At 40.6% G+C, this 26,695-nt stretch overlaps 1 protein-coding gene and 1 non-coding gene across 2 annotated transcripts in view; both read right to left on the bottom strand.

Moving 5' to 3' along the window:
• Positions 1 to 5,665: 5,665 nt before the first annotated feature.
• SP1 (Sp1 transcription factor) overlaps positions 5,666 to 26,695 on the bottom strand; it is a 46,711-nt gene continuing 25,681 nt past the window's right edge. The window contains exons 5-7 of the mRNA XM_060166038.1: positions 13,742 to 13,910; positions 10,764 to 10,963; positions 5,666 to 9,497 (exon numbers count right to left, since the gene is read on the bottom strand). Of these exons, the coding sequence (XP_060022021.1) occupies positions 9,184 to 9,497; positions 10,764 to 10,963; positions 13,742 to 13,910 (683 nt within the window). The 3' untranslated portion in view covers positions 5,666 to 9,183. The remainder of the gene's footprint in view (positions 9,498 to 10,763; positions 10,964 to 13,741; positions 13,911 to 26,695) is intronic.
• LOC132530117 (U6 spliceosomal RNA) lies at positions 19,345 to 19,451 on the bottom strand. Its single transcript, XR_009543676.1, has one exon. It is a non-coding gene; the product is annotated as a U6 spliceosomal RNA (small nuclear RNA).

Here is a 26,695-nt window from a genome sequence, read left to right on the forward strand (position 1 = left end):
TGTTTATTCAATTTATAAAATATTAGGTCCTAGTCTTAAAAAGGTGTTCCATTAAGTGCTGGACCTACAAAGGTACATGTGATTCCTGCCCTCCAGGAACTCATAGTCTAGAAAGGCAGGAAAATATATCAATAAGCAACCAGAAAACTGTGTCAAGCTAGGGGTATGAACAAGGAGCTATACAAGCAGAAAGATCAAACAAGCTAATTCTGTTCAGGGAATAGAAGACAAGGGAAGAAAAGTGCCCAGAGGTTTCACAGCAAAAGCGATATTTAAATTGTCTCAAGGTAAACACACTGAAAATAAAAGGAGGCTGATTATTACAGACCAAGGGAACAGCAAAAATAAAGGCAGCAAGAATAAAGGTATGAACATAAAGTGTGTATGGTGGTGTGTTGGGGTCAGGGGAGATTGAGCAGGAAAAAGGGGTATGAGATATGAAGCAGAAAATCGTGACTAGAGATAGACTGGGACCAGACTGGAAAGTGTAGACTTTTCCTGAAAGCAAAGGATTTTACGCAGGGGTCTGGTGGCAAAGTGGAAGATGGATGACTGAGGCTCAGGGAGACTAGAAGAAGGGAGATCACTTACAAGACCTAAGCAGTAGCCAGGGTGAGTACTAGGACAATGGAAATTTAAAAAAAAGAGGGAGGGAATTCCCTGGAGGTCCAGTGGTTAGGACTCCACGCTTCCACTGCAGGGGGCCCCAGGTGTGATCCCTGGTCAAGAAACTAAGATCCTGCAAGCCGCTCGGCGAGACCAAAAAAAAAAAAATCCACAACCCCAACCCCCCAAAAAATAGATAAATAAAAGAGGGAAATAATTGAGATACACTGTATTTATTTATTTATTTATTTTGGGCTGCGTGTGGGCTTTTCTCTAGTTGCGGCGAGCGAGGGCTACTTTTCATTGCAGTGCACGGTCTTATTGCAGTGGCTTCTCTTGTTTCAGAGCACGGGCTCTAGGCGCGTGGGCTTCACTAGTTGCGGCTCGCGGGCTCTACAGCGCAGGCTCAGCAGTTGTGGTGCTTGGGCTCAGCTGCCCCACGGCATGTGGGATCTTCCCGGACCAGGGCTCGAACCTGTGTCCCCTGAATTGGCAGGCAGATTTTTAACCACTGCGCCACCAGGGAAGTACCGAGATACACAGTATTGCTAATTGACAGGATTGGTAATCAAATGAATGTTGGTAGATGAAAGGCAGAATTAAAAGATGATTCTGAGGGGAATGGGGGAATTCCCTCGTGGTTCAGTGGTTAAGAATCCACCTTCCAATGACACGGGTTCGATCCCTGGTGGGGAACCAAGATCCCACATACTGCGGGTAAACTAAGACTGGATGCTGCAACTACGGAGCGCGCAAGCTCTGGAACCCTTGTGCCACAACTAGAAAGAAGCCCGCGAGTGCTGCAACGAAAGATCCCGATGCCGCAACTAAGACCCGATGCAGCCACATAAATATTTTAAAAAAGAGATGATTCTGAGGTTTCAAGCATAAGTGATCAAGGAGTAGTAATATTGTTAAGTGAGGTGAGGAACACAAAGGATTGTTTTTCTTTCTTACATGTAGAGTTTGAGTTATCTGTGGGACATCCAGATGGAAATGTCCACTAAGCAGGCTGCCAGGATGAGAAAAAAGTGAGGCATTTTGATTTGGGAGTCATCAAAATGTATGTAATAGATAAAGAATGGATGCAACTTGTTTAGGGGTGAAGAGTAAGGAAAGGACCCAGGATGGGGAACAGCAGTATTTCAGGGACAGAGGAAGAAGTGGCTATGAAGGAGACTAAAACAAATAGAAAGGTTAAAGGAAAACCAGAAGTGCCTCAGTTTCACACTCAGTGGGAAGAAAGCACTAAGACACACACTGTTGCAAAGAGGTCTAAGAGGCTAAGGACTGAAAGACCACGTGAGCAGGCAACCAGGGCGCTGGTATTGATAAGAAAAAATTTGGTAAACAATAGGTGCTTAAAAAAGTGGACTGAGAGGTGAATAAAAGAAAAATTAAATGTAAACTACTTTCACTAACTTTGGAAATGTTAAGAATCAGATCAGCAGCTTGAAGAGGAAGCACAGGTTTTTCAAAATGGGGGGTGGGGGGCAGGGAGGCAGATTTTAACATGTTTATAGGCTGATAAAAGGGGACCCAGGAGACACTGAAGATAAAAGGAGAAAATACTATCGAAACAAAGAAAAGAAGTTAAAGAAAACAAGGTTGAGAGCACAAGTGGCAGGGTTGGCCTTGCAAAGGAAAAATATTTCTCTCAGAAGAGAGAAGGGGGTAAACTGGCACTGGTGAGTACCTACATGTTTGTTAGACGGAAGAGAGGGAAAGTCTGAGGAAATTTGCAATTAATGGTATGTCTCACTCACCAGACTATGGTACTTGTTAACGGGGCTTGTCTTATTTCATTTTTTATCCTCAACCTAGCACACAGTAAGGGCTCAATAAATGTTTACTGACTGAATAGCTGGCACAACTATTAAAGGCCCACTTATGGCTCCAAAGCCAAAAAATAAACACTCCCCCCAAAAAAACCTCCAATAAAGTCAAATATTAAAATGTTATATTGCTAATGGCTACATAAGGAAATCAACTGGCTGGCTGATTGACAAAACTGACATAGGGAATCAAATGACCAAAAATAATCAAGAATGCTGGTGGCTATATATAAACAAGCAACCAAGGATTCTTAGATAGGTAGGAAGGGAAGTAAAGGTATAGGCTGATGGGAAATGGGAAAGGCTGTCAAAATAACTTCAATTTCAGTTTCAAGGGGCCATGATCCAGATTCAATCATTTGAGACACAGGTTGGTATTAACTAAACGTAAAATGTGTTGGAGCTAGATCTTGGTTTCTAAATACCATTCTCCAATAAAAAGCACAAAGGCTCCTTGGAGAAATGGCTGATCTAGGGCTGGGGCAGGGAAAATACAATATGAGCCTGAAGCATCTTGTGTATCAGAAAGAAAGAAAGTGCTCAAAAAAATAAATGGATGTAGCCATATCAAGGGGACACAGAAGTCAACTTGAAAGCACTCCCAATGTCCAAAGCTGGGACAATTCCATCAAAATAGTGTATAATTGGATTATAACCACCCGCCTATAAAATAAATATACATGAGTACATGCTAGTTTAAATTAATGGAGAAGAGACAGTTTCCTCACAGAAGCTTAATTCCCACCAACCCCATTAACGGTGGCCTAGACTTACTTGCAAAGAATAGGGAAAGAGAAACAGTGGAGAAACCAAGCAAACACTACCTAAACCAGGTGTTGAAGGTTTTAACATCAGTAATGTCACGTGGTTATCACATACTCCTTGATAGGATGTGATGAGAAGGGCATTTCACCTGTGCACGTATTTTTTTAAAAAACCCTGTAAGCTCAGTCTAATAATGAGAAAAAGATCAGACAAATTCAGACTGGGGGATATTCTACAGAACATGGCCAATACTCCCAAAGACTGTCAAGGTCACGAAGAACAAGAGAAGACTAAGAAACTGTCACAGAGAAGACTAGGGAGACATATCAACTAAACGCAATGTGGTATCCTGCAATAGACCCTGGAACAGAAAAAGGCCAACAATGGATGAAGCCCATAAAGCCTGAGATTTAGCTCAAGTAATGTACCAGTGTCAGTTTCTTAATTTTGACAATGTACCATGACAATGTTAACAATGGAGAAAACTCGGGAAGGGGCATATAGAAACCCTCTGTACCATCTTTGCAACTTTCCTTTGAACTTAAAAGTATTTCGAATAAAAAGCTAAATAAAAAAAAAGTTGGGCCTGCCCCTGTTCCTCTAGGTCCTCCACATTTCTATGTAGTCGTGGCACACTGATTTGGTCATGAAACTCTTTACCCGGGAGTTAAGTGTTGGACAACTGCACTGATTAACATGTATGTAACAACAGTGTAGCTGGAAACCTTTGTTGGGTTTAGTATATGAAGTTATAACCATATTCTCCCCATTCCCAACCCTCTCAACACACCAGAGACATGGCTTTTTATTAAAAAAACTTTTTTTAATTGGTTTACAAAGGAGCTACAGACTACATTGAACTAATCTTTGTACAAAAAGGAAAAAAAAAAAAAAAAAGCCCCAAAACACCCAGAGACAAAAGGTAGGGGGAGAGACAAGAAAGGAAGATACAAAAGAGCAGGAAGAAATTAAGACAAGAGATTAGCATCATACATACACAAGATCAAGGAGAAAAAAGAGCAAGAGAGATGAGAGAGCATTTAAAAGTTATTTCCCCACACAGCCCCGGTGATAATCGGATTGGAACCAACAACAAACACAGCATGAGATTATTAAGAGATTTAAAAAAGGCAACAGTGGTATGGAGACTGGTTATTGACAGTGTTAAGAGAGAGAAATAAACTTGTTTTAGGCACCAGAGACTGGAGCACTGCCCCTCCCTCCCAGAGGAGGAGAGACTCGGGAAGAGGAAGCAGGCCCTGGAGCAGCTGCCATTGGTGTGTGTAGACCTGGTCTCCTCAGGTCAACCTCAGCATGTTTTCCCAAAATCTTTGTGCCCTAGACTCTAGGTGAAAGCTATGGGATGCCACTGGGAGAAAGCAGTGATCAGAAATATGAAGACTTGCCCTTGTGCACACTGTTCAAGAGCAGCTGCTGGGAAAGTGGGGGTCTGGGTAGAGAATCCCATTCCTCTGTGGAGAAGGCACAGTGTAATTCCTGAAGGTGAGAAAGAGGAAAACACACACCCCAGGAGAGGTATCAACAAGGTCCTCACCACAGGCAGCCTCAGCCCCTTATGTTATGCTTTTTTTCGGATACTGAAGGGAGCTGAGGGACAATCACCATGCCTCTTCTTGCTCAGCAGGGACATGGAAGGCTGGGGTTGTTTGATAATGAGGAAAGGAGAAAATGGGACAAAATACTCATTTCCCTCAAATGAACATTGGGGAGGAAATCTTTTTGGGTTCGGGGAAGTCAAACTAGAGAAGACCTAGGAGGGGAATAAAGCCAGGGACTCCCATTTTTTTCCCTTTCCCAGACTCCAATCTAAGGCAAGTGAGCTAAATCTGGAAGAGGGAGTAGGAATTTAAGCTTAAGGCTGCTTCATGTCCTCCTGGGGGCTGGTGTTTAGGGAAGGCAGACAAAGAAAAGAAACAGGTCAACCTCAAAGCTGGTCTGCTCATCCTCCTAGATGAGGTCTGTACCCCAGGAGTAGAGCCAAGAGAGGCACCACAGAGCACACAGGCTCCTAAACAAAAGTAATAACCTACCCATACTTTATCAGCAGTTTTCAAAAGCAATGTTTCCCGGGATTGGAGAAGTGCCATATCCTCCTCCCTTTCCCCAAAGCTACTGCTGCCACCTTTCATCCTTGCACATAAGTTACTGGCTCTCTTCTAAGGGAGATGAAACTCTGAGATTTCACATTTCTCCTCCCAACTCCAAGAGGCTACTCAGCTTTGAATAGGGGAAAGGAGAGTTATGCAAAGGGCCCCTCACTTGAGGCAGCTAGACTATCCTCATTTCCTTGGTACCTGGATCAGAACTCCTTTGATCTGATCCCAAGGTCCAAAAGGCATCAGGGTACTTACAATTGAATGAAAACTTTAAGTAACTAGCACCAGGGCTCCCCCAAAGCACAAAAGGGGCCTGATTAATACCCTCAGAAGAACCCCTCAAAAGGTATATAAATTTATTGCGTCCTAGCAAAGATCTGCAGCTTCCAGTATTCACACAATGTGAAGATATTAACAATACAAAATATATTCTGAAGTCAAACATCTGCAGTTCATAGTGCTTTCTCAGATTTGTTAAAAAAATACAATGCTTAGTTTCCTATATAGGATATACAAAAGCAAAAAATATATATATGTATATAGTAGAAATAAAATCAATCAGCCATAGTAATTTACAGCCTTTGTCTCTAACCCTCCCCCAATCATAATCTTTACCCCACACTTCAGTCTATACTTTCTGGGATCAAGAGTTCTATCTATTCTGAACTCTGAGAAATGTCTGTTAAATTGCATTCTGCATAGCACCCACAAACAGGGTGCCAGTTGGGAAGTCCCTGAAGGAAGATGGTGTGGGCTGTTACTGCTCTGGGTAAAAAGTCAGACAGTCAAATGATAAGCAGATAAATGTGACTGGGCAACCTGAACGGACAAGGGAATAATATTACCACTCCTCTGGGCACCCCGCACCCCACAAGATTTGGTCATTAAAAGGTTAAATAAAAAAGCAACTCTTGAAAAAAATTTAGAATCAATAGCCTGTCAGTTACATTAATTTCTTCTGGCAAAAAGTTTAGGGAAAGGGACTTTCATCAATAAACTCCTGACTCAAGGAATGTGGGCTCCTAACTTCCTGTGGAAAAGACTGAGTGACTTACTGCTGCTGGGAGACAAAAGCAGAAGCTGCTTCAGTTTTAGGGCCAAACAAGATACTGGATCTGGAGCTTCCTTGGTGAGAAGGAAATAGGGCAAGTGGAAAGAACTGGATATAAATTCACTCGTGCTAATGAATGGAGTTGAGGGTAAACCAGCATTCCATTCCAGAGAAAAACATCATCAAATAACCTTCTAAAAGCTTGTAGGCTTCAGCATCATTAAGCTAGTTTATATCTAATAACTTCATACTGGGGAAGATTCCATTCCTTGAAATGCTCTAGCAAAATACTACACACTTCAGTGAGTTATCCTGCCCCTTTTCTCCAGAAGATGCCTATGAACATGATTACAGACATAAAATAACAGGTTCTGAGTTCTGCCTTTCAGAGGGAACAAAGGGTGCGATAAGTGGCTGGGCATGGATAACTTCTACTTCTGGGCATGGATACTTCTGGGCATGGATAACTGCTACAGTATTAATAGAATTTGATCTGGGGAAAAGTTCCTTGCAATACTTCCTGTGTTAAAAACAGTATTAAGTCTGCAGAGAAAGGACCAAATGAAGTAAACTTTTGTTTAGAATGTTAAGTTATTGTATTTCAGGTTAAACAACAACACAAACTTACCCAAACCCTAATTCGGATAGATTTTATATAAAATATATAGTAGAATTATAGCATCATCTATTTGTAGTCAAGGTAAATAGATTCATGAAAGGAACTAGGACTCTGCTATAAATCCGGATGTTGGTTTCACTTTCAAACACAAAAATAGTTTCTTCTTTTAAAAGTGCAGTAGAATATCCCCCATTCATAATTGTAACTAATTTAGCAAAAGCAAAGAAATGACCTCAGGAACATACCCAGGTTTTAAGATAGATTTCTAGGTAATGGGCCTGAAAGGCATTTGATCTGAATTTATTTTCCAACAATTTCAAATATTAATTTCTCATCTGTGTGTAGATATATACAGGCACAAACACACATTCACACACAGTCATACACAAACACTTCACTTTCTATCAGATTAGGGTAATTTTTTATTGCAGGTCTCTTATAGTATTGGCTAACAGAAAACCTATCCCCAACCTAACAGATTACACACATACACACAGCCATTTCCACACTTCCTCACAGTGAAAAGCTCTCTGACAAGATACCAGAAGGTCGAGAGAGACAATGTTTTAATGGCTGGGCCTTGAGGACAACTCTGGTTGCATTTAAATCTCAGTGCCAAATGCACTAAGAGTTCCCTGCCGCTATAATTTTTGGATCAGTCTCTTCAGCAATCAGGCCACGGAGAAAGCAGGATGTTTTTTCCTGATCTCTCCTATAAACCACAGTGGTAAGACAAGATTTCTTTTTGTTCTGGGCTATCATTCCCATGATCGTGTGTGCTTCCTTTCCCCTTAGGAACCACCCAAGGAAGAGTTAAGGGAAAAGATCAAAGAACCACTGCCTTGCCACTGGTCCATGCTCTGGAGTTTTGCAGAATGGAAACCCAGAACAGGTTCATTGGCTGATGCTCCTTAATAACGTAACGGGAAAGAAACTACTGGGGATGTTCAAAAGAGGAAGTGTATTTCCTTTCAGAATGTGAACTCAGAAGCCCACACATCAAAGCTGAGAGCTACCTTGGAAGACAGTTGTACAAAGGTCCAAATAATCCACTAACTCCTGAACTGGACTACTTGAGTCACTTCCGCTTCTGAGCACATCATTTTCCTATTGAAAGCCCCTACCTATTATTTGACCATCTTTTCACAGTTTATATAAACTGATCCCAGATTATAACCTTCAAAGGGTCTCTTGTACAATTTCGTAGAAGGACTTCTGATTCTTGATGCTTAGAGCAGCTAATGAAGAGAGAGGTGCCTTTGACTCTCCAGCGCCAAGAGGGTGCCTGCGTCAGTAGTATTTTGAACACTCTCTTCACAGCTACCTCAAGCATTTGCCTGAGCTTCAAGGCTACTCTATTCTGCTGCTGGGACTAGGGACTTTAAAAGAATGACAGAAGTGCCTCATCCAGGGACCACTACCAAAAACAAAGCATGAAGTGATCAGGTAAGAGAAGGGGAGACAGAAATGGTTGAGTCAAGGAAGGAGTGCAAGAAGCTGATCCCAAATTAAAAGACAAAATTAAGAAAGGAAAACATTATGTATGTATATATAAACTAAAAGCAGAGCATATAAATGCTTAATCTGGTGGGAAGCCAAGACAACATCTATAGAAAATCTTGATGTGTCACAACAAGGCTCAGCCATAAGGAAATAAGGCAATATAAAAAAAAAATGACCAAGTTATTTTGGTCACAGAATGGTCTCCTTCCTCCTCCCAGCCAACCCCTGCAAATGCATCTCTATATATCTTTTATATATATATATATATATATAATATAGAATCTGCTTTTTGTTAAAAAGTATTTCAATGATCATATATATTTATCAAGGCATGATGGCTTTAGGAAAGGGGGGATCCATCATGGGGGAGCTGAGAAGGGAAATGCAGGAAGTGGAGACTGGGGTAAGAAGTGTTAAGAAACTGTTTGGGGTCAAACAAATGCTCATCAAAGGGTGGCACCAACAGAATTTTCACTAATGTTTCCCACTTCAAGGAGGTACTGATGATACAGGTGGATGCCAGGACCCCATCTCTTCTCTTGTATCCCTCCCCCAATTCTTCCCACCACCATGCATTTTTAATGCCTCACGGCTCTCTCTCTCCCACATGTCTCTTGGACCCATGCTACCTTGCATCCCAGGGTTGATGGGTATGGCCCATATGTCTCTGGCCCCGGGTGCCTGATCTCAGAAGCCATTGCCACTGATATTAATGGACTGCAGATCTGCCACCTGCATGACGTTGATGCCACTGTTGGCAAGACGGGCAATACCCTCTGGACAGATGGCCTCCATGGCTACCATGTTGGTGGTGATGAGGGCCGAAGGGGTGGAAGTGCCGCTGCCTTCTGAACCTGCCCCACTGTCCAGGGGCAAAGTGCCCACACTTAGGGCTACACCTGGGCCTCCCTTCTTATTCTGGTGGGTCTTAATATGCTTTGACAGGTGGTCACTCCTCATGAAGCGCTTGGGACACTCAGGGCAGGCAAATTTCTTCTCACCTAGGTAAAGGAAGAGAAAGAAGATGAGAAACTCACATCTCAGGAAGCCTTGTCCAATTCACTGCTTTCAAACTATATAAGGCAGAATAAAGCTAGTCCTAGAAGGTGATTACAAACAAGAAAAACCTGGTGACTATCTTTTGCCTTTTGGGGGAACAAAAAATAAGTTAAAGGCTGGGGAATACTCAGAAAGGAAGGAGTATAGCAGAAAAGTAAGGCAGGACCTTCAAAATCCCACTCAAAAGCTAGCTCCTTCCTTCTTAAGGGTTTTCCAGATTAACTCCAATTCCATTCATGATCCATACAATCAGTTTCAAACATAAGTTGCTCAGAAATTTTAGTTATTTCATAGATATATTTTGTGTCTTTTTCTTTTTTTGACTTGAAATGTTAGAAATTTCTTTATTATTACTCATTAAGCATCAGCTTAATACTGCGGAAATTTCAAATCGCCCCCCAACCCCAAATTCTTGATAAAGAGCTCTTTTAGTAAAGACACGCTCTCTTCTCTCCTCTGTATAAAACTTTACAAAATAAAGGCAAAGAACTGTGTACATCTTGCTGTAAATGCTGCCCATAGCTGTGGAGACAGTGTCTTCCCAAGGCACCCTTTACTGTCCAGGTCCTGAAAGACTCTTGTTCATGAACTGTCTCTTTGCAAAGCAAGTCCACCACTTGCTATGTTTATCTTCCTGAGGGTCAAAAACTTTCTCACAAAGTCTCAGTCCAGTCTCTTGCCTCAGCTGTTGTAAGCAGGCCCTCATCACTTCATCTTCCTGTTTGTTTGCAGGTTTGGCGTAAATTGCATTAAGTGGAAAACCAGGCTCTCCAGGAATGGGAAAATTAGTGATTCCCAGCGTATACATTTCTTTCTCGCCTTGGCTTTTAGAATTGCAATTTTCTGAGTTTCTTTAGACACTGAGAAATGTAAAGAGTTATATATATCAAGATCCTATCAGCTTCATTCTTAATTTCATAGTTTTTGAAGAAGACATTGGCCTTGAAGTAACAGATAGCTTCATCCACAATATCTGTATCTTCTGTCTCTCTAGGAGTGGGTCCTTTGAAGTGACTTCTGATAGGCAACAGTGCCATGATTCCAATGAGTGTGGTGTCAGGGTCCATGGGGGAAGAGTGGTAAGCCGGCATCTTGGAGGCACCCAGGTTTCAACCCCAATGAGGAGGATTGGGTTAGAGCACGGTGCTATTTTGTGTCTTTTTATTCTGGTCTATTACTACCTCTCCCTTCCCCAAGTTCCTGCTCACCTGTGTGTGTGCGTTTGTGCCTCTGTAACTCGTCCGAACGTGTGAAGCGCTTCCCACAGTATGACCAGGTACACATGAATGGCCTCTCGCCTGTATGCCAGCGCAAGTGTGCCCGTAGGTGTGAGGTCTTGCCATATACTTTGCCACAGCCTTGCATATGGCAAATGTGCTGTTTCTTCTTGCCAGGATCCCCAGAGCCCCTGGAAGCGAGAACACAACTATTCATCATTCATTCTAGAGACAAAAATGAAAGAATCACAAAGTATACATCATAATTACTGGATCCACTCAAAACTAATCCAAACTTTTATTTAAAAAAAAAAAAGCCCTCTCTTTAGTATCAAAAGATAAATCTTTAGTTGACTCGATGTTTGATGTTTGAAGAGATAATCATTCTCAAGGTGACTTGTGAAATGTGAGAGGCATTTTCTTATATTTTTCTGGAAGTTAAGTCTCAATACAAGCATTTTCCATGAGAACTACTGTGAATATGGTGACATGGTGATATTTTTGGCTGGGAACTTACTTAATGAACAAAGCGTCTCTCCATTTAAGCACTTGGTGGAGAACTTTAACGAAAACATAATATTTTACAACTATAGAACTTTTCTCCTAGAATAAAGGTCAAGAGCCAAACAGTAAAGATTAAAAGCTTAAAAGAGGGCTTCCCTGGTGGCACACTGGTTAAGAATCCACCTGCCAATGCAGGGGACACAGGTTCGAGGAAGATCCCACGCGCCGCGGAGGAACTAAACCCGTGCACCACAACTACTGAGCCTGCGCTCTACAGCCCACAAGCCACAACTACTGAAGCCCATGTGCTGAGAGCCCACGCTCCGCGACAAGAGAATCCACTGCTATGAGAAGCCCACGCACCGCAATGAAGAGTAGCCCCTGCTCACCGCAACTAGAGAAAGCCTGCGCAGCAACCAAGACCCAAGGCAGCCAAAAATAATTTAAAACAAACAAACACAGAAACTGAAAAGACAGCAATATCAGAGACTTCAGTGGAAAAGGATGATGGGATGGATAAAAGTCAAAAGAGGGGAAATAAGGACCCTAACTAATTCAAGGTATGTAAAAAAAAATATTCCCTATATGGAGCAAATCCTAAGCTCCTCTCAGGAAATCAGCTCTGAAATGTTTTTGCCAAACCAATTTGTACCATGTGTGAACCATTAGTGGGCACTGGGGAGACTTCCAAGAGGGATTTTTCTTGGGTTTTAACAGCACATATTAGTGGGGCATGGGGAGGGGGAAACCAACACTAACAGAAATGAAATCATACTTAGGTAGAAATCACAGAATTTCCTTCAAAAACTTAAATCCACTTTAAGCTTTGTGAGAGGGAAACTCTATTGTACTCAAGTGCTTTTGATTCAAGTTTTTCCTGTAATATAGGGTAACCTACAAAGAATTCAAATTATTTCTTGTTTTGGTACATTTCTTATTTTTGTGCTTATTTTTAATGGAACAAAACTTTAACAGATTTTTTTCAAAGGCATTTAAAAAACTATGTGACTTTTGGGCTTCCCTGATGGTGCAGTGGTTAAGAATCTACCTGCCATTGCAGGGGACATGGGTTCGAGTCCTGGTCCAGGAAGACCCCACATGCCACGGAGCAACTAAGCCTGTGTGCCACAACTACTGAGCCGGCGCTATGGAGCCCACGAGCCACAACTACTGAAGCCCGCATGCCTGGAGCCTGTGCTCCACAACAAGAGAAGCCACTGCAATGAGAAGCCCGCGCAACACAATGAAGAGTAGCCCCCGCTCGCTGCAACTAGAGAAAGCCCCCGTGCAGCAACGAAGACCCAAGGCAGGGGCTTTCCTGGTGGCACAGTGGTTAAGAATCCGCCTGCCATTGCAGGGGACATGGGTTTGAGCCCTGGTCCGGGAAGATCACACATGCCGTGGAGCAACTGAGCCTGTGCACCACAACTACTGAAGACCGCGTGCCTAGAGCCCGTGCTCTGCTACAAGAGAAGCCACCGCGATGAGAAGCCTGCGCACCACAACGAAGAGTAGCCCCCGCTTGCCGCAACTAGAGAAAAGCCCACGCACAGCAACGAAGACCCAACTCAGCCAAAAATAAAATAAATTTATTTTTAAAAAAAGACCCAATGCAGCCAATAAATAAATAAATTTATAAAAAACTATGTGACTTTCTATTCTCTTTCAAAATCAGTGACTTGAAAAAAAGTAACTTGGAGCTCTCCAGAGATAATACTGAATAGCCAGTACACTAATGAGAAAATTCGTCAGAATTCTCTTCTGTAGGACATATTAGATTCCTTGATGGAAGAATTTTCTACCCAGAATAAGTATTTTTATCAATTTTGAGAGAAAAAAAGATTATGGAAAACTCATGATTTTCACACAGCCACTGTAAAAAATCATTACAGTAGGTGTGTTTCTTTTTCTTTGCCAGGCTGTTTTATAAGCTATCTTGTTAGGGGACTTCCCTGGTGGAGCAGTGGTTAAGCATCCGCCTGCCAATGCAGGAGACACGGGTTCGAGCCTTGGTCCGGAAAGATCCCACATGCCGCAGAGCAGCTAAGCCCGTGCGCCACAACTACTGAGCCTGCGCTCTAGAGCCTGCGAGCCACAACTACTGAAGCCCGTGCACCTAGAGCCCATGCTCCTCAACAAGAGAAGCCACCGCAATGAGAAGCCTGTGCACCACAACAAAGAGTAAACCCCACTCGCCACAACTAGAGAAAGCCCGCGTGCAGCAACGAAGACCCAACACAGCCAAAACTAAATAAATAAATTTATTTAAAAAAAAAAGAGTTGAAAAGGATCAGAGCTGGAACCAAGACCCCATATATAATCTAATCAAAAGCACTGTGCTGTCTCTGATCCCTTTGCAACACTGCCAACACTTAAAAATTTTTAAAAATAACCCTTTCTTTTTACCTCCAAGTCTATTAATTTTTCTTCTTTATACTCTTAAGAGATTGGCTGAGTCAACTTACCTTCCTTCACTATCTTTACAGTAGGGGCAGGTGCATGCTTCCCGCCGGGTCCTCCGACCAGCTTGGGGTTGGGGATCTGGGCTGTTCTCTCCTTCCTCTCCACCTGTTGGGTCATCATGTATTCCATCACCACCAGCCCCATGGAGGCCAAGCTGAGCTCCATGATCACCTGAAATTAAGCGAGTAAAAGGGTCAAGGTGGGAAGTAGGGGAAGTCGTCACAGTCGCAGGCATCTCAGTGACACTTCACTTTTACAGCACCATTTCTTCAAAACTTTGAAGTCACATTCACTGATACTGCCCAAACTTGAAATCTCAAGAATCAGAGTTGAAGAGACAAAGAGCCAATAAGTCTATGAAAACATGCTCATTCTCACTCAATTTTTAAAATGCAACTCTATTTATAATAGACTTGTAATTTTTCACCTACCAGGTTACAAAAAGTTAAAACTCTAATAATGCACAGAATTGGCAAAGGATACAGGGAAACGGGCATTTTTATATACAGGTGGTGATAAATTAGTACAAACTCTTTTTTTTGCTGTGCCATGCAGCTTGCAGGATATTAGTTCCCCAACGAGAGACTGAACCTGCGCCCTCAGCAGTGGAAGTGCAGAGTCCTAACCACTGGACCACCAGGGAATTCTCAGTACAACCTTTTTGAAGGCCAATTTGGCAATATTATTAAAAATTTAAGTGCACATCTTCAAAGAAATTTCACTTTGAATCAGCAATGTCCTATGGATATATTCACGAGTACACAAAGATATGTGACAGTAATGTTTTCTGTAGCTCTTTAACAACAAAAACGGAAAAAAATCAAAATGTACACCAGTGAGGAACTAGTTAAGTAAATTACGATAAACTTATGCAATGGACTACTATACGTGTATTAAAAAGAATGAGATAAAGTTCTGTACTGTTATAGAAAGATGTACAACAAATCTCTTATTCATTCCCAGAACTAAAGTGCTATGGAACCAACCAAATGGAAGTGACTAAAAATAAGACTTCAAGGGATTCCAAACTAGAAAACATACAAAACCGGAAAGAGGAAACTTCCTAAAATGAGCAAAAAATTGTGCTGAATATTCAGCGGGAAATAGTACATGTACATTATAAATTTTAACACAAAGAGAAAAGGAAAGAGCTGAGGTCAAAGTTAATTTTTTCTTTTTTTTCTTTTGGCCATGCTGCGCAGCATGACAGAATCTTAGTTCCCCAACCAGGGACTGAACCCACGCCCCTTGCAGTGGAAGCACAGTCTTAACCACTGAACTGCCACGGAAGGTCCTCTAAGTTAATTCTGTGTAGCTAGATATACACCCCAGGAAAGTTTCGGTTTGGGATTGGATGCTTTTCAGAATGCTACAAAAAGGAAGAAAATATCGTGCATACAATCTATTATGTTACTTGATGTCATTTCCTTTTAAAGATAAATTTGTGGACTTCCCTGGTGGCACAGTGGTTAAGAATCCACCTGGCAATGCAGGGGACACGGGTTCAATCCCTGGTCCGGAAAGATCCCACATGCTGTGGAGCAACTAAGCCCGTGTGCCACAGTTACTGAGCCTGCCCTCTAGAGTCCGCGAGCCACAACTACTGAGCCCACGTGCCACAACTACTGAAGCCTGCGTGCCTAGAGCCTGTGCTCTGCAACAAGAGAAGCCACCACAATGAGAAACCCGTGCACTGCAATGAAGAGCAGCCCCCGCCCGCATGCCGCAACTAGAGAAAGCCCACGTGTAGCAACAGTCCCAAAGCAGCCAAAAATAACTAAAATTATTTTTTAAAAAATAAATAAAGATAAATCTGTATGAATCACTATAATTTCTGTCCTGGTTAAATTAAAATAGATAAATGCTACAAAGCTCCAGGCCAGTGTTTCTCAAACTTTTTAAACTTGCAACCCACAGTTAAAATATATATATGACACTGTGACCTAGTACATAAACATGTAACTGAAACAAGTTTCACAAAAAATGCTTACCCTTATGATAAGCAGGGTATTCTGAAATTTTCTAGACTCTATTTAAATTTTTTTTCCTTAATGCTGGTCATGACCCAGTATATCGATTTTATGGGTTACTAATGGGTCACACTTGACATTTTCAAACACCGCCGCTCTAGGCCAATAGACAGAAGCAATGTTTTAAAGGAATACATAACATTCTTTTCAAGCTTTCAAATCTATCAATAAGCATTCACCTATGAAAGCACCTTGTACATAAGTTAATGACTCTATTCATATTTAAGATTCCAATAATTGGAGAGTGTTGAAATGGCCAGCTTTGTTTTATCTATTTTATAAAGAAGGAAACTAAATAAACGGGGTAGGTCAGACTTAACATCTAGAAACCTAGGCTCTTAACTTTACTTCTGTACCTAATTTCAACTCTTTTCAGCTCATCAACGTAATTTCGAGTCACAATACCTAATAAGCAGCTCTCTTTGTACTTTCTTTCTCACTCTACCACTTCTAAGCACCAGCTTATTGCATTAAAATAAATTTAATTTGAATATTTTGAGATTTTCATGATACTGGCAGAACTAAAACTGGGAAGTACTGGAGTACAGGTTAAGAACAAGTTTTGAAGTAAGACAGATCCTAGATAAGAGCCCCTACACTATGATTTGATTTGCTTTTCTGGCAGTGATCGAGTAACTTCTCTAGTTATCAATTTCTCCATCAGTAAAATTGGGATGACATCTTAACAATCTCATAAAGTTATTGTGAAAAACAAATGAAATAATACATGTAGGGCGCTTAGCATAGTATCTGTCACATAGCAAACATTCAATACATTGTAGCTATTACTATTAGGAAAATATCTTGTGGAAAAAAGATAGTGAGAAATCATGGAATAAGATACACCAGTATTTCACATAATCATTCCACCTTCAAATTGTATGTGTTACTGAGTGGAAACTCCCCCTAGTGGGGATGGAGAATTTATCCTTTAAAATAAGCCAAACAGCTCAGCAGACAAGACAGGATGCTAGTTAGTATTGCCAGTGGTTACCTACCAAAAATTACCTTCAGAAGAGAAATTTATAAAACTGTAGATCCAGCTATCTATAATAAGTCTTTAGAAATAAGACAAAACTGTGGTGTATATCAGCAGATCATCTTCTTTGATCTATTTTCCAAGCTAACCTAACTCCATTAAAATTTGAGAAGCAATTCATTAATCCCCAAAGTTCTCCCTTGTCCCAATCAACTGGAAAGAGGCAAATCTTTCTCCATTTTATTGAAACATAAGAATAATATTCAAGATAGGCATAATACACTAAATAGGAACACAGAGAAATACTGAGATATCAGGACTACTAAAACTAAATCTCTAACCCTCTTTTCAAATTCTTATGAAATGGACAGTCAAAAATTAACATCCTCCTGGACCCCCACAATGATTTCAAATTTTTTTAAAATAAGAAAACTGAGAATGGGCTTAGATAAAATGAACAATTTTGAATTTCATTTAACAAAAAGAACGGATAAAATGTCAACAAAGCATCAACATCAGACCAAAATCTGTTTCCTGCCTCTTTTAATAACAGTTTTAGAAAAAGAACAGTTTTATCTTAAAATGTGGCACTGGTTAAGCAATGAAATAAATTATGGATTTTCCTTTCCATGATTAAAATAACTAGTAAACCAAAGGCACAGTTTAATGACAGTCTTGCCCAACCCAGTGGTTGCCTCTAGCATCAGTTTCTGAAATAGCTATGGTAGTTACACACTTTTTTAGTTTCCTCAAAGTGAAGAAGTGTGCTGAAGTCATGAACTTTCAAGACCACCACATGGTAAGTCAAACACCCTATTCTTCTCTGAGAAAAAACTTGGGTAATACTAAAATAAGATGAAATAAGAACCTCCTCAGTAATTTTCAGAAGGGTGGTTCCCATACACTTCCCTATTTATCTGCTTTCTGAAATGATTTTGGGAACACTGTGTTCTTTAACTTTAATTCAGTAAGTATTAATACAGTAAGACTAAAACTTTAAAACTATACCTATATTAAACACACACTGGGTTTTCTGAATATGTTTCAATTTACACAACAGATTTAACTCAAAGAAGCATATCTCAGACCACAAAGTGTTTGTGTCTTTTCAGCCATGTTGAAACAGAATATTGGTAACACCACTTATGCGTGAGGAACAGGTATCCAGAATATGTCCCCAAATCAAGAAATAAAAACATCTCTAAGGACTTCCCTGGTGGTCCAGTGGGTAAGACTCTGTGCTCCCAATGCTGGGGGCCCGGGTTCGATCCCTGGTTGGGGAACTAGATCCCACATTCCACAAGTAAGAGCCCACATGCTGCAACTAAGACCCCACATGTTGCAACTAAGACCTGGTGCTGCATTAAAAAAAAAAAAAGTCTCTAGTAACAGAAATAGATGATTCACAATACATAAGGATCCAGGGATTGAACCAAAGCCCCCAGTAGTGAAATTCCTAACCCCTGGACTGTCAGGGAATTCTCCTTTATATTTCTAAACAATAATAATTTTATTAATCTAGTTTCCCAGTCCAAACAAAGTATATTAGAGGTAGAAAATTAGAGAAAAAGGAATAGAAGAATCATACCTTTAATGGCACAAAAACTGACAACTGGGAGTGATATATATAAATGACCCATAAATCCATCCCTACCTATATTGACTATTTGGTTACTCTTGAAGTACAGTCTAATGTAAAAGAGATAAGATAAATGCTTGATTCTGTCAATTAGTAGTTTTTAAAATAATGAGTTGGTTTCCTAGACTCCTTAAAAAGTGACTAACGGGGCTTCCCTGGTGGCGCAGTGGTTGAGAGTCCGCCTGCCGATGGAGGGGACACAGGTTCGTGCCCCGGTCCGGGATGATGGCTGGGCCCGTGAGCCATGGCCGCTGAGCCTGCGCGTCTGGAGCCTGTGCTCCGCAACGGGAGAGGCCACAACAGTGAGAGGCCCACGTACGGGGAAAAAAAAAAAAAAAGTGACTAATGAGTTCTCCTTTTCTTAAAAATCAAGTTTCCTGAGATACAATTCACATACAATAAAAATTCACCCTTTTAGTAAGTTTAGACCAGGGTTCTCAAACTGGCACCATTATACTCCCCAGGAGACATCTGACAATATAGGCATTTTTGATTTTCATGTTTGGCATCTAGTGCTGCTAAATATTCTACAATGCATAGGACAGCTTTGCTCCTCCCCCCCCAAATAATTACCTGGATCAAAATGTCAATAGTGCTGAGGTTGAGAAACTATGCTTTAGGCAAATGTATACAGTAAGTAATGTAACCACTAATAAAGCATGATACAGAATATTTCCACCACCTCAAGTAGTTCCCTTAAGCCCCCCCCATAGTCAGTCTTTTTTGCATTGATATGAACTCATGGATTTAAACATATTTGATGCTTCTATCCACTGCAGTTATTATCCTTACTGATGCTCAAGCTATCCTGCACTTGGCCACAGAAACATCAAGTTGGCTCCTTTGTTCTTTGACAAGATGTCTCACATTTGATATTAATTTTCTGCTCTAGATCTAGAATCAGCTATTTCTTCAAGTATTCCTAGTTTCTTTTTTTTTTTCTTTTTTTTTTTTTTTAAAAATATGGAACGCTTCACGAATTTGCGTGTCATCCTTGCGCAGGGGCCATGCTAATCTTCTCTGTATCATTCCAATTTTAGTATATGTGCTGCCGAAGCGAGCACCCTAGTTTCTTCTCATGGGAAATTAGTATTCAGGTACCGTAATCTGGTCCTCTAGTCATTTTAACTATTTGAAGCTCTAGTAGATTCCACAGGAAGGGATCATGTGAACACTCTTTCCTTTATTCTTACATGTTAGTGATCTTTATACTTGGAGGTCTATTTGTCCGAACAGAAAATTCTTGGTTGTTGTTTTATTTCCTTGATTCTCTTAAATGTTAATCCATTGCATTATAACACTAAACATGCTGTCAAAAAGTCTAGTGAAAATCCATTTTCCTTCATTTGTAAGTGATTAGGTCTTTTTTTGCTAGGATGCCCAAATGTCATTTTTCTTTAAAGTCCACCAGTTTTAATAGACTATGTCTCAGTGTTGGCCATTCTGGGTCGATTTCCCCAGGCACATTTTTAAATTTTTAAAATAAATTTATTTATTTATTTAAATTATTTGCCTGCATTGGGTCTTTGCTGTGTGCCGGCTTTCTCTAGCTGCGGCAAGCAGGGGCTACTCTTTGTTGTGACGTGTGGGCTTCTCTTTGCGGTGGCTTCTTTTGTTGCAGGGCATGGGCTCTAGGTGCACAGGCTTCAATAGTTGTGGCACATGGGCTCAATAGTTGTGGCTTGTGGACCCAAGAGCACATGCTCAGTAGCTGTGGCTTGTGGGCTTAGTTGCTCCACAGCATGTGGGATCTTCCTGGACCAGAGCTCGAACCCGTGTCCCCTATATTGGCAGGTGGATTCTTAACCACTGTGCCACCAGGGAAGTCCCTCCCAGGCACATTTTGGGAAAGTTTTCTTTCTGTCCCATGCATTTGGTTGTTTTCTTCCTCAGGAACTTAGTTAAGATGAATGTTGGTTCCTCCTTGCCTATATTTCGTATCATTTCTTCTCAAACTCCTTTACTTCTTTTTTTTGTAATTTATTTTTATTTATTTATGGCTGAGTTGGGTCTTCGTTGCTGTGCGCGGGCTCTTTTCTCTAGTTGTGGTGAGCGGGGGCTATCCTTCGTTGCGGCATGTGTGCTCACTGCGGTGGCTTCTCTTGTTGCAGAGCAGGGGCTCTAAGCATGCAGTCTTCAGTAGTTGTGCCTCACAGGCTCTAGGGCGCGGGCTCAGTAGTTGTGGCACATGAACTTATTTGCTCTGCAGCATGTGGGATCTTCCTGGACCGGGGATCGAACCCATGTCCCCTGCATTAGCAGGTGGATTCTTAACCACTGTGCCACCAGGGAAGTCCTTCTTTTTTTGCTTTCTTTTATTTTAAAAGCTTCCCTCCTTCTATTAAATATAACAAATTAATTGCTTTATTTTGTGTTTTTTGAGTCATATTTGTTGTCATTATTTGATGTTCCTTTTATTTTCATCTTTATTTCTGAAATGATTTTTTCCTCTTATTTCTAATTTTTTTGTGTGGTCCATCAGTTCTCTTTTCAAATTCTCCTTTTCTCCAATCACCTCAATTCTGATATTTTCCTAAATTGAAGGTAAACTTCCATCATTTCCTAAATTAGCTCATTTTCAATTTTCATCTGTTTGGTGAGCATGTCTTTCCAGGAGCCTTCCACTGCCTTAGGGAGTTTTTCTGCTTCTTTCTGTTGTTGCTATTGCTATCTTTTGCTAATAGTAGTTGTACATGGATTCAAACTCATTTTTAAACTTAAGTGAGTTTTCCTGTAATTTTGTGAGGAAGGGGTATGAGCCAGGATGGGTTTTTCTAAGCTTCATGGCTTTAGAGATTTTCTCTTATTTTTGAAAAGTGACTAACAAACAAAACACAAAACAAAAAACATACAACTCTTCCTTCTTTCTACCCTCTGCTCTTTCTCTGACTTTTACCTTGTCCTTTTCTTTGTTCCTGTCTTGCTCAAAGTGGATTCTACCCCTAGAAGTTTCTCTCAGTGCAGTTTTGCATTAGAACTTCAGTTTGTTAATTTCAAAAGTTGCCACAGTTTATCTCCATTCCCTCCTACACACCCTCTAAGGGCAGAACCCCTTCCCAGAGTCAGTTACTATTCTAGATGTTTCTCCAATGAATACCTGTTGGTGATTTAGAGGTTCTCCTGTTCTCAGGGCCATCAGAAACCCTGTTGCCTTCCCTCTGCTTCCTTCCCTTCACAAATGCCAACAATCAAAGATCTACAGTTCACTGCAGATACAAGGTTTGATTGTAAAGTTTTTGGTTTTGCTGTCCTAGTTTCTCTAGCTATTGTAATTTTTTTTGTTTTGGAACAATTTTAGATTGATAGAAACATTACAAAGATACTTCAGAAAGTTCTTGTATATTCTTCTTCCTTTAATGTTAACATCTTACATAACCAAGGTACATTAGTCAAAACCAATAAATTAATATTGGTATAATACTAGTAACTAAACTGTAGACTTTACTTGGATTTCACCAGTTTTTCACTAATGTCCTTACTCTCTACCAGGATCCTATCACAATACCACATTGCATTTAATTATCACGTGTCCTTAGGCTCCTCCGATCTGTGACAGTGTCTCAGTCTTTCATGACCTTGACAGTTTTGAAGAATACTGGTTGGTATTTTGTAGAATGTCCCTCAATTCGGATTTGTCTGATGTTTTCTCATTAGACTGGAGTTATGGGTCTTGGAGAAGAATACCACATAAGTGAAATGCCCTTCTTATCACATCATATTAAGAGGTACATGATATCAACATACTCTGTTTTTAGGAGGAAGATCCAGGAAGATTTAAAAAACTGGCCGCCATTATGTTCCCACAATTTTCAGTAAATAATCTTTTGAAAGTTTTAAAATAAAAAAAGAGGGCTTCCCTGGTGGCGCAGTGGTTAAGAATCCACCTGCCAATGCAGGGGACACGGGTTCAAGCCCTGGTCCAGGAAGATCCCACATGGCGCAGAGCAACTAAGCCCGTGCGCCACAACTACTGAGCCTGCGCTCTAGAGCCCGCGAGCCACAACTACTGAAGCCTGTGCGCCTAGAGCCCGTGCTCCGCAACAAGAGAAGCCACCACGATGAGAAGCCCGTGCACTGCAACAAAGAGTAGTCCCCTTTCAACTAGAGAAAGCCCGCGCGCAGCAACAAAGACCCAACGCAGCCCAAAATAAATAATAAATAAAATAAATAAATTTTTAAAAATAAAAGAAACAAAGAGTCATTCATCTAAAATAATTATTTAGGTGGACTCCTCATGCTCTATGTGTGGTCAGTGGTATGTATATGTATGTGCACTAGGCTATGGCACTCAATAGCAGATACTAATTCTTTTTTTTTTTGGCTGCTCTGCGCAGCATGTGGGATCTTAGTTCCCTGACCAGGGATCAAACCTACGCTCCCTGCATTGTTAGTGCGGAGTGTTAACCACTGGATCACCAGGGAAGTCCCAGCAGATACTAATTCTTGTTCCCAGTTTTCAATCTCTCTTTCTTTCTGCCTAAAAGCCACCTGATTTTTGTTCAGGGTAACAGTGTGCCAGGTTAAAAATATTCTCCTTCCCAGATTCCCTTGCAGATCAGGAGTGGCCAAGTAACAAGGTCTTGGTCAATCAGGTATAAAACAAAATTGCTGGATAAGACTTTCAGGAAACCTCTTTAATTGGGAACAACTAGGCTTGCTTCCTCCTTTATCCTGTCTGGAAAGGTCACAATGACCCACAGTGGAGTAGCTGCAAGCATGGCAATTGTCCCACACTAAGGCAAAAGTAAACGTGGCAGGGGTTCCTACTGTTACCTGGAGATGCCACACCAACTTTGGACTCACTATCTCCAGATTTCATATTATATGAGAAAAATAAACCCCTATCTGGTCAAGCCACTGCAATAGGTTTTCTAGTACATACAGCTAAATGCATTCCCTAACTACAAAAAAAAAAAGGAAAAAAGAAAAAGGGAATTATGTTTTCTTAATGTGAGTCATGACTACATTGGGCATAGAAATTTTTCTTGACTGCAATCTGTATCTCAGTATGTTCTACCAGTATTCTGTGTCACTATTTTGTGTGACTCAAATTGATGAGAGTCTTTAATTTTCTTTGTCCAACTCCCAGAACTATGCCGTAAGTGGGTAAGCATGTAACAAAAAATTCTGATGATAATTTTGTATTAAACTAGACCACATAAGAATAGAGAATGGGCAACAGAAATTTATTTCCTTCTGCTCCAGAATGCAAGCCCTTGCTAATTCACCGGTAACTTGTGCTCTATAAAAATCCATATATACACCTGGCTTCTAAACTTATTTATTACACATTGAATCTTTCCTGTTTTAAAATTACAACATATTTTACACACACACACACACACGCATGTATAAGTTATAGGCTTTACTACATATAAACTTACTTAAGAGCTTATCCCTATACTGCCTTTTACCACCATGTGGACTTCCTAAAGGCAATCTGTAGAAATGTTTATCAATTATTTACTGTCTATTGCTCCAGGTACTATACAAAGCTCCAAAGATTCAAAGAAATAGTTCTCATTGTTGAAAAGCTTGTAGTTCACTAAAGAGAGAAACAGATAATTTCAAAATAATGATACGAACGTTACAGTAAAAGCCATCCAAAAGATGTTCCAGAATTGAAAAGGGTAATTTCTCCAGTCTGGAATTTCAGAGAAGGCTTGCTTCCTAAAGGAACTGAGATTTGGGCCAAACTTCAAAGAATGCATAGGAGTTAGCCAAGTGAAAAATGTTGGCAAGGGAAGGGCATCCCAGGCACAGGGAAGACTATGGGCAGCATAAAGGAATGTAGTGGAGTGTGGGATGATGGTGGAGTAGAGAAGATGTAGGTGGAGAGATGAACTTCAGAACAGATGATATTATTAGATGCAAGACAGATATTTAAATGACTGATTTTTTAAAAAGGTGATGGTAGATAGAGTATGGAGAGATAAGCACTTTCATACAACTGCTAGTAGCATGACTGCACAAAAGCATATGTCAGGGAAACAGCACAGTGTGTGTAGGGCATGTTGGCAATACAGACCAAGTCTATAAGATAGAGTGTCTATATAGACCAAGTCTATATAGACCAAGTCAATATAGACCAAGTCTGTAAGATATAAGTGACTAATGTTTAACCCAGCAAGTATACCTCTAGGAATAAGGACACGTACCAGATATTGTATCAAGCTCTGGCGATAGATATAATCCTGGCCATTATAGAGCTTCCCAGCTTCATTATCTCACTGGGAAGACACAAAATGAAATCAACAAGTATAATATCTGTCCTATAATTTGTATATTAAAGTACTAATAAAACACTCTAATAAGAGAAGTATTAGAGTTGGGAGGGGGACTATTAGAAAGAAAATAGTGGAATATTCTGGGCTATTTCATTAGATAATGGTGAGAGATAATAAAGGTCTAAAGTAGGGCAGTGGTTCCAGTAAAGAGTAAGGCATGGATAAAAAAAGTATTTAGGGGCTTCCCTGGTGGCGCAGTGGTTGAGAGTCCGCCTGCCGATGCAGGGGACACAGGTTTGTGCTCCGGTCCGGGAAGATCCCACATGCCGTGAAGCGGCTGGGCCCGTGAGCCATGGCCGCTGAGCCTGCCCGTCCGGAGCCTGTGCTCCGCAATGGGAAAGGCCACAACAGTGAGAGGCCCATGTACCGCAAAAAAAAAAAAAAAAAAAAGTATTTAGGATTTAAAAGAAAGCAGGATTTAAGCGGCTGAATACAGGGAACTTCAAAGTTTCTGGGATATAACTGAAAACAGCAAGACTGCCAGGGATATGAACAAAAGACAGGCAACAAGCATTTTTAAAGATTTTTTGAAGATCCAGACTAAGGGACTCATTAAAACTAAATAACCCAGGGAATTCCCTGGCAGTCCAGTGGTTACGACTCCGTGCTTCCACTGCAGGGAACCGGGGTTTGATCCCTGGTCAGGGAACTAAGATCCCACAAGCTGTGCAGTGCAGCCAAAAAAACAAAAACAAAACCAAAAACTGAATAACCCAGTAAATTCACTCCTAGGTATATAATCAAGAGATATAAAAACATGTCCACACAAAAACTTGTACACAAATGCTCAAAGCAGCATTAGTCATAATAGCCAAAAAGCAGAGACAACCCAAATGTATATCAACTGATGAATGGATAAACAAAAATCGGTATACCCACACAATGAAATATTATTTGGCAATAAAAAAGAATGAAGTACTGATACATGCTACAACATGAATGAACCTTGAAAACATTACGCTAAGTGAAAGAAGCCAATCCCAAAAGACCATATATTGTATGATTTCATCTATAAGAAACATTCAGAACTGGCAAGTACATAGAGATGGCAAGTAGATTAGTGACTGTCTTGGACTGGGGATGAGGAACGAGAATGGGGCATGATAGCTAATGGGTCAAGTGGTGTTTCTTTTTGGGGTGATGAAAATGTTCTTAAATTCGAATTGTGGTGGTAGTTGCACAATTCTGTGAATATACTAAAATCCACTGAACTGTACGTTTTAAATGGGTGAATTATAGAGTATATGAATTATAGCTCAATAAAGCTGTTTTAAAAAGCAAACTATAGTTCAAAAAGTTCTTTTTTAAAAAAGGAAGGAAGGAAAAAAGAAAAGGTTCAAAGGGGAAAAGTGAAAAGAAAAAACCTACACTGTCAGGGATGAGGGGTACCACAGGAATAGGGAGACAGAAAATATTTATTTTTTATTTATTTTAATACAATAAATCTTTATTTCATCTCTGTTGTGTGCCACACACTAAATTTAGGTTCTACAGTCAAGGACCCAAACTCTAGTGAGATAAAACGCAAGACAGAAAAAGGTATCTCTAGCTGCCTTTTTTGCTCTGGATGTCAGGAAGCTGAGAGACAAACCATATGTTCAAAGTAACTTTAGATATTGAAGTTACAATATCACACCCTTGTCACACTTCAAAAATAATTCTGGGCAGATAAAGTACAATGTTTACAAAAATGTCTGGAAAGAAAGACTGGAAAAAAATTTAAAAACACTAATATTGGTTTCTTTAAATGATGGGTTGACTTCTTTATATTTTTCATATTAAACAGAATGAAAAATAAAGGGAGGGAGGGGAGTTAAATACACACACACACATATATTTAAATATGAAAAGAAAACAATTATCAAACTTTTAGGGACTTCCCTGGTGGCACAGTGGTTAAGAATCCACCAGCCAATGCAGGGGACTCGGGTTCGAGCCCTAGTCCGGGAAGATTCCACATGCCGTGGAGCAACTAAGCCCGTGAGCCACAACTACGGAGCCTGCACTCTAGAGCTCATGCT

Source organism: Lagenorhynchus albirostris, chromosome 11, assembly GCF_949774975.1.
Source record: "Lagenorhynchus albirostris chromosome 11, mLagAlb1.1, whole genome shotgun sequence".
Taxonomy (NCBI): Eukaryota; Metazoa; Chordata; class Mammalia; order Artiodactyla; family Delphinidae; genus Lagenorhynchus; species Lagenorhynchus albirostris.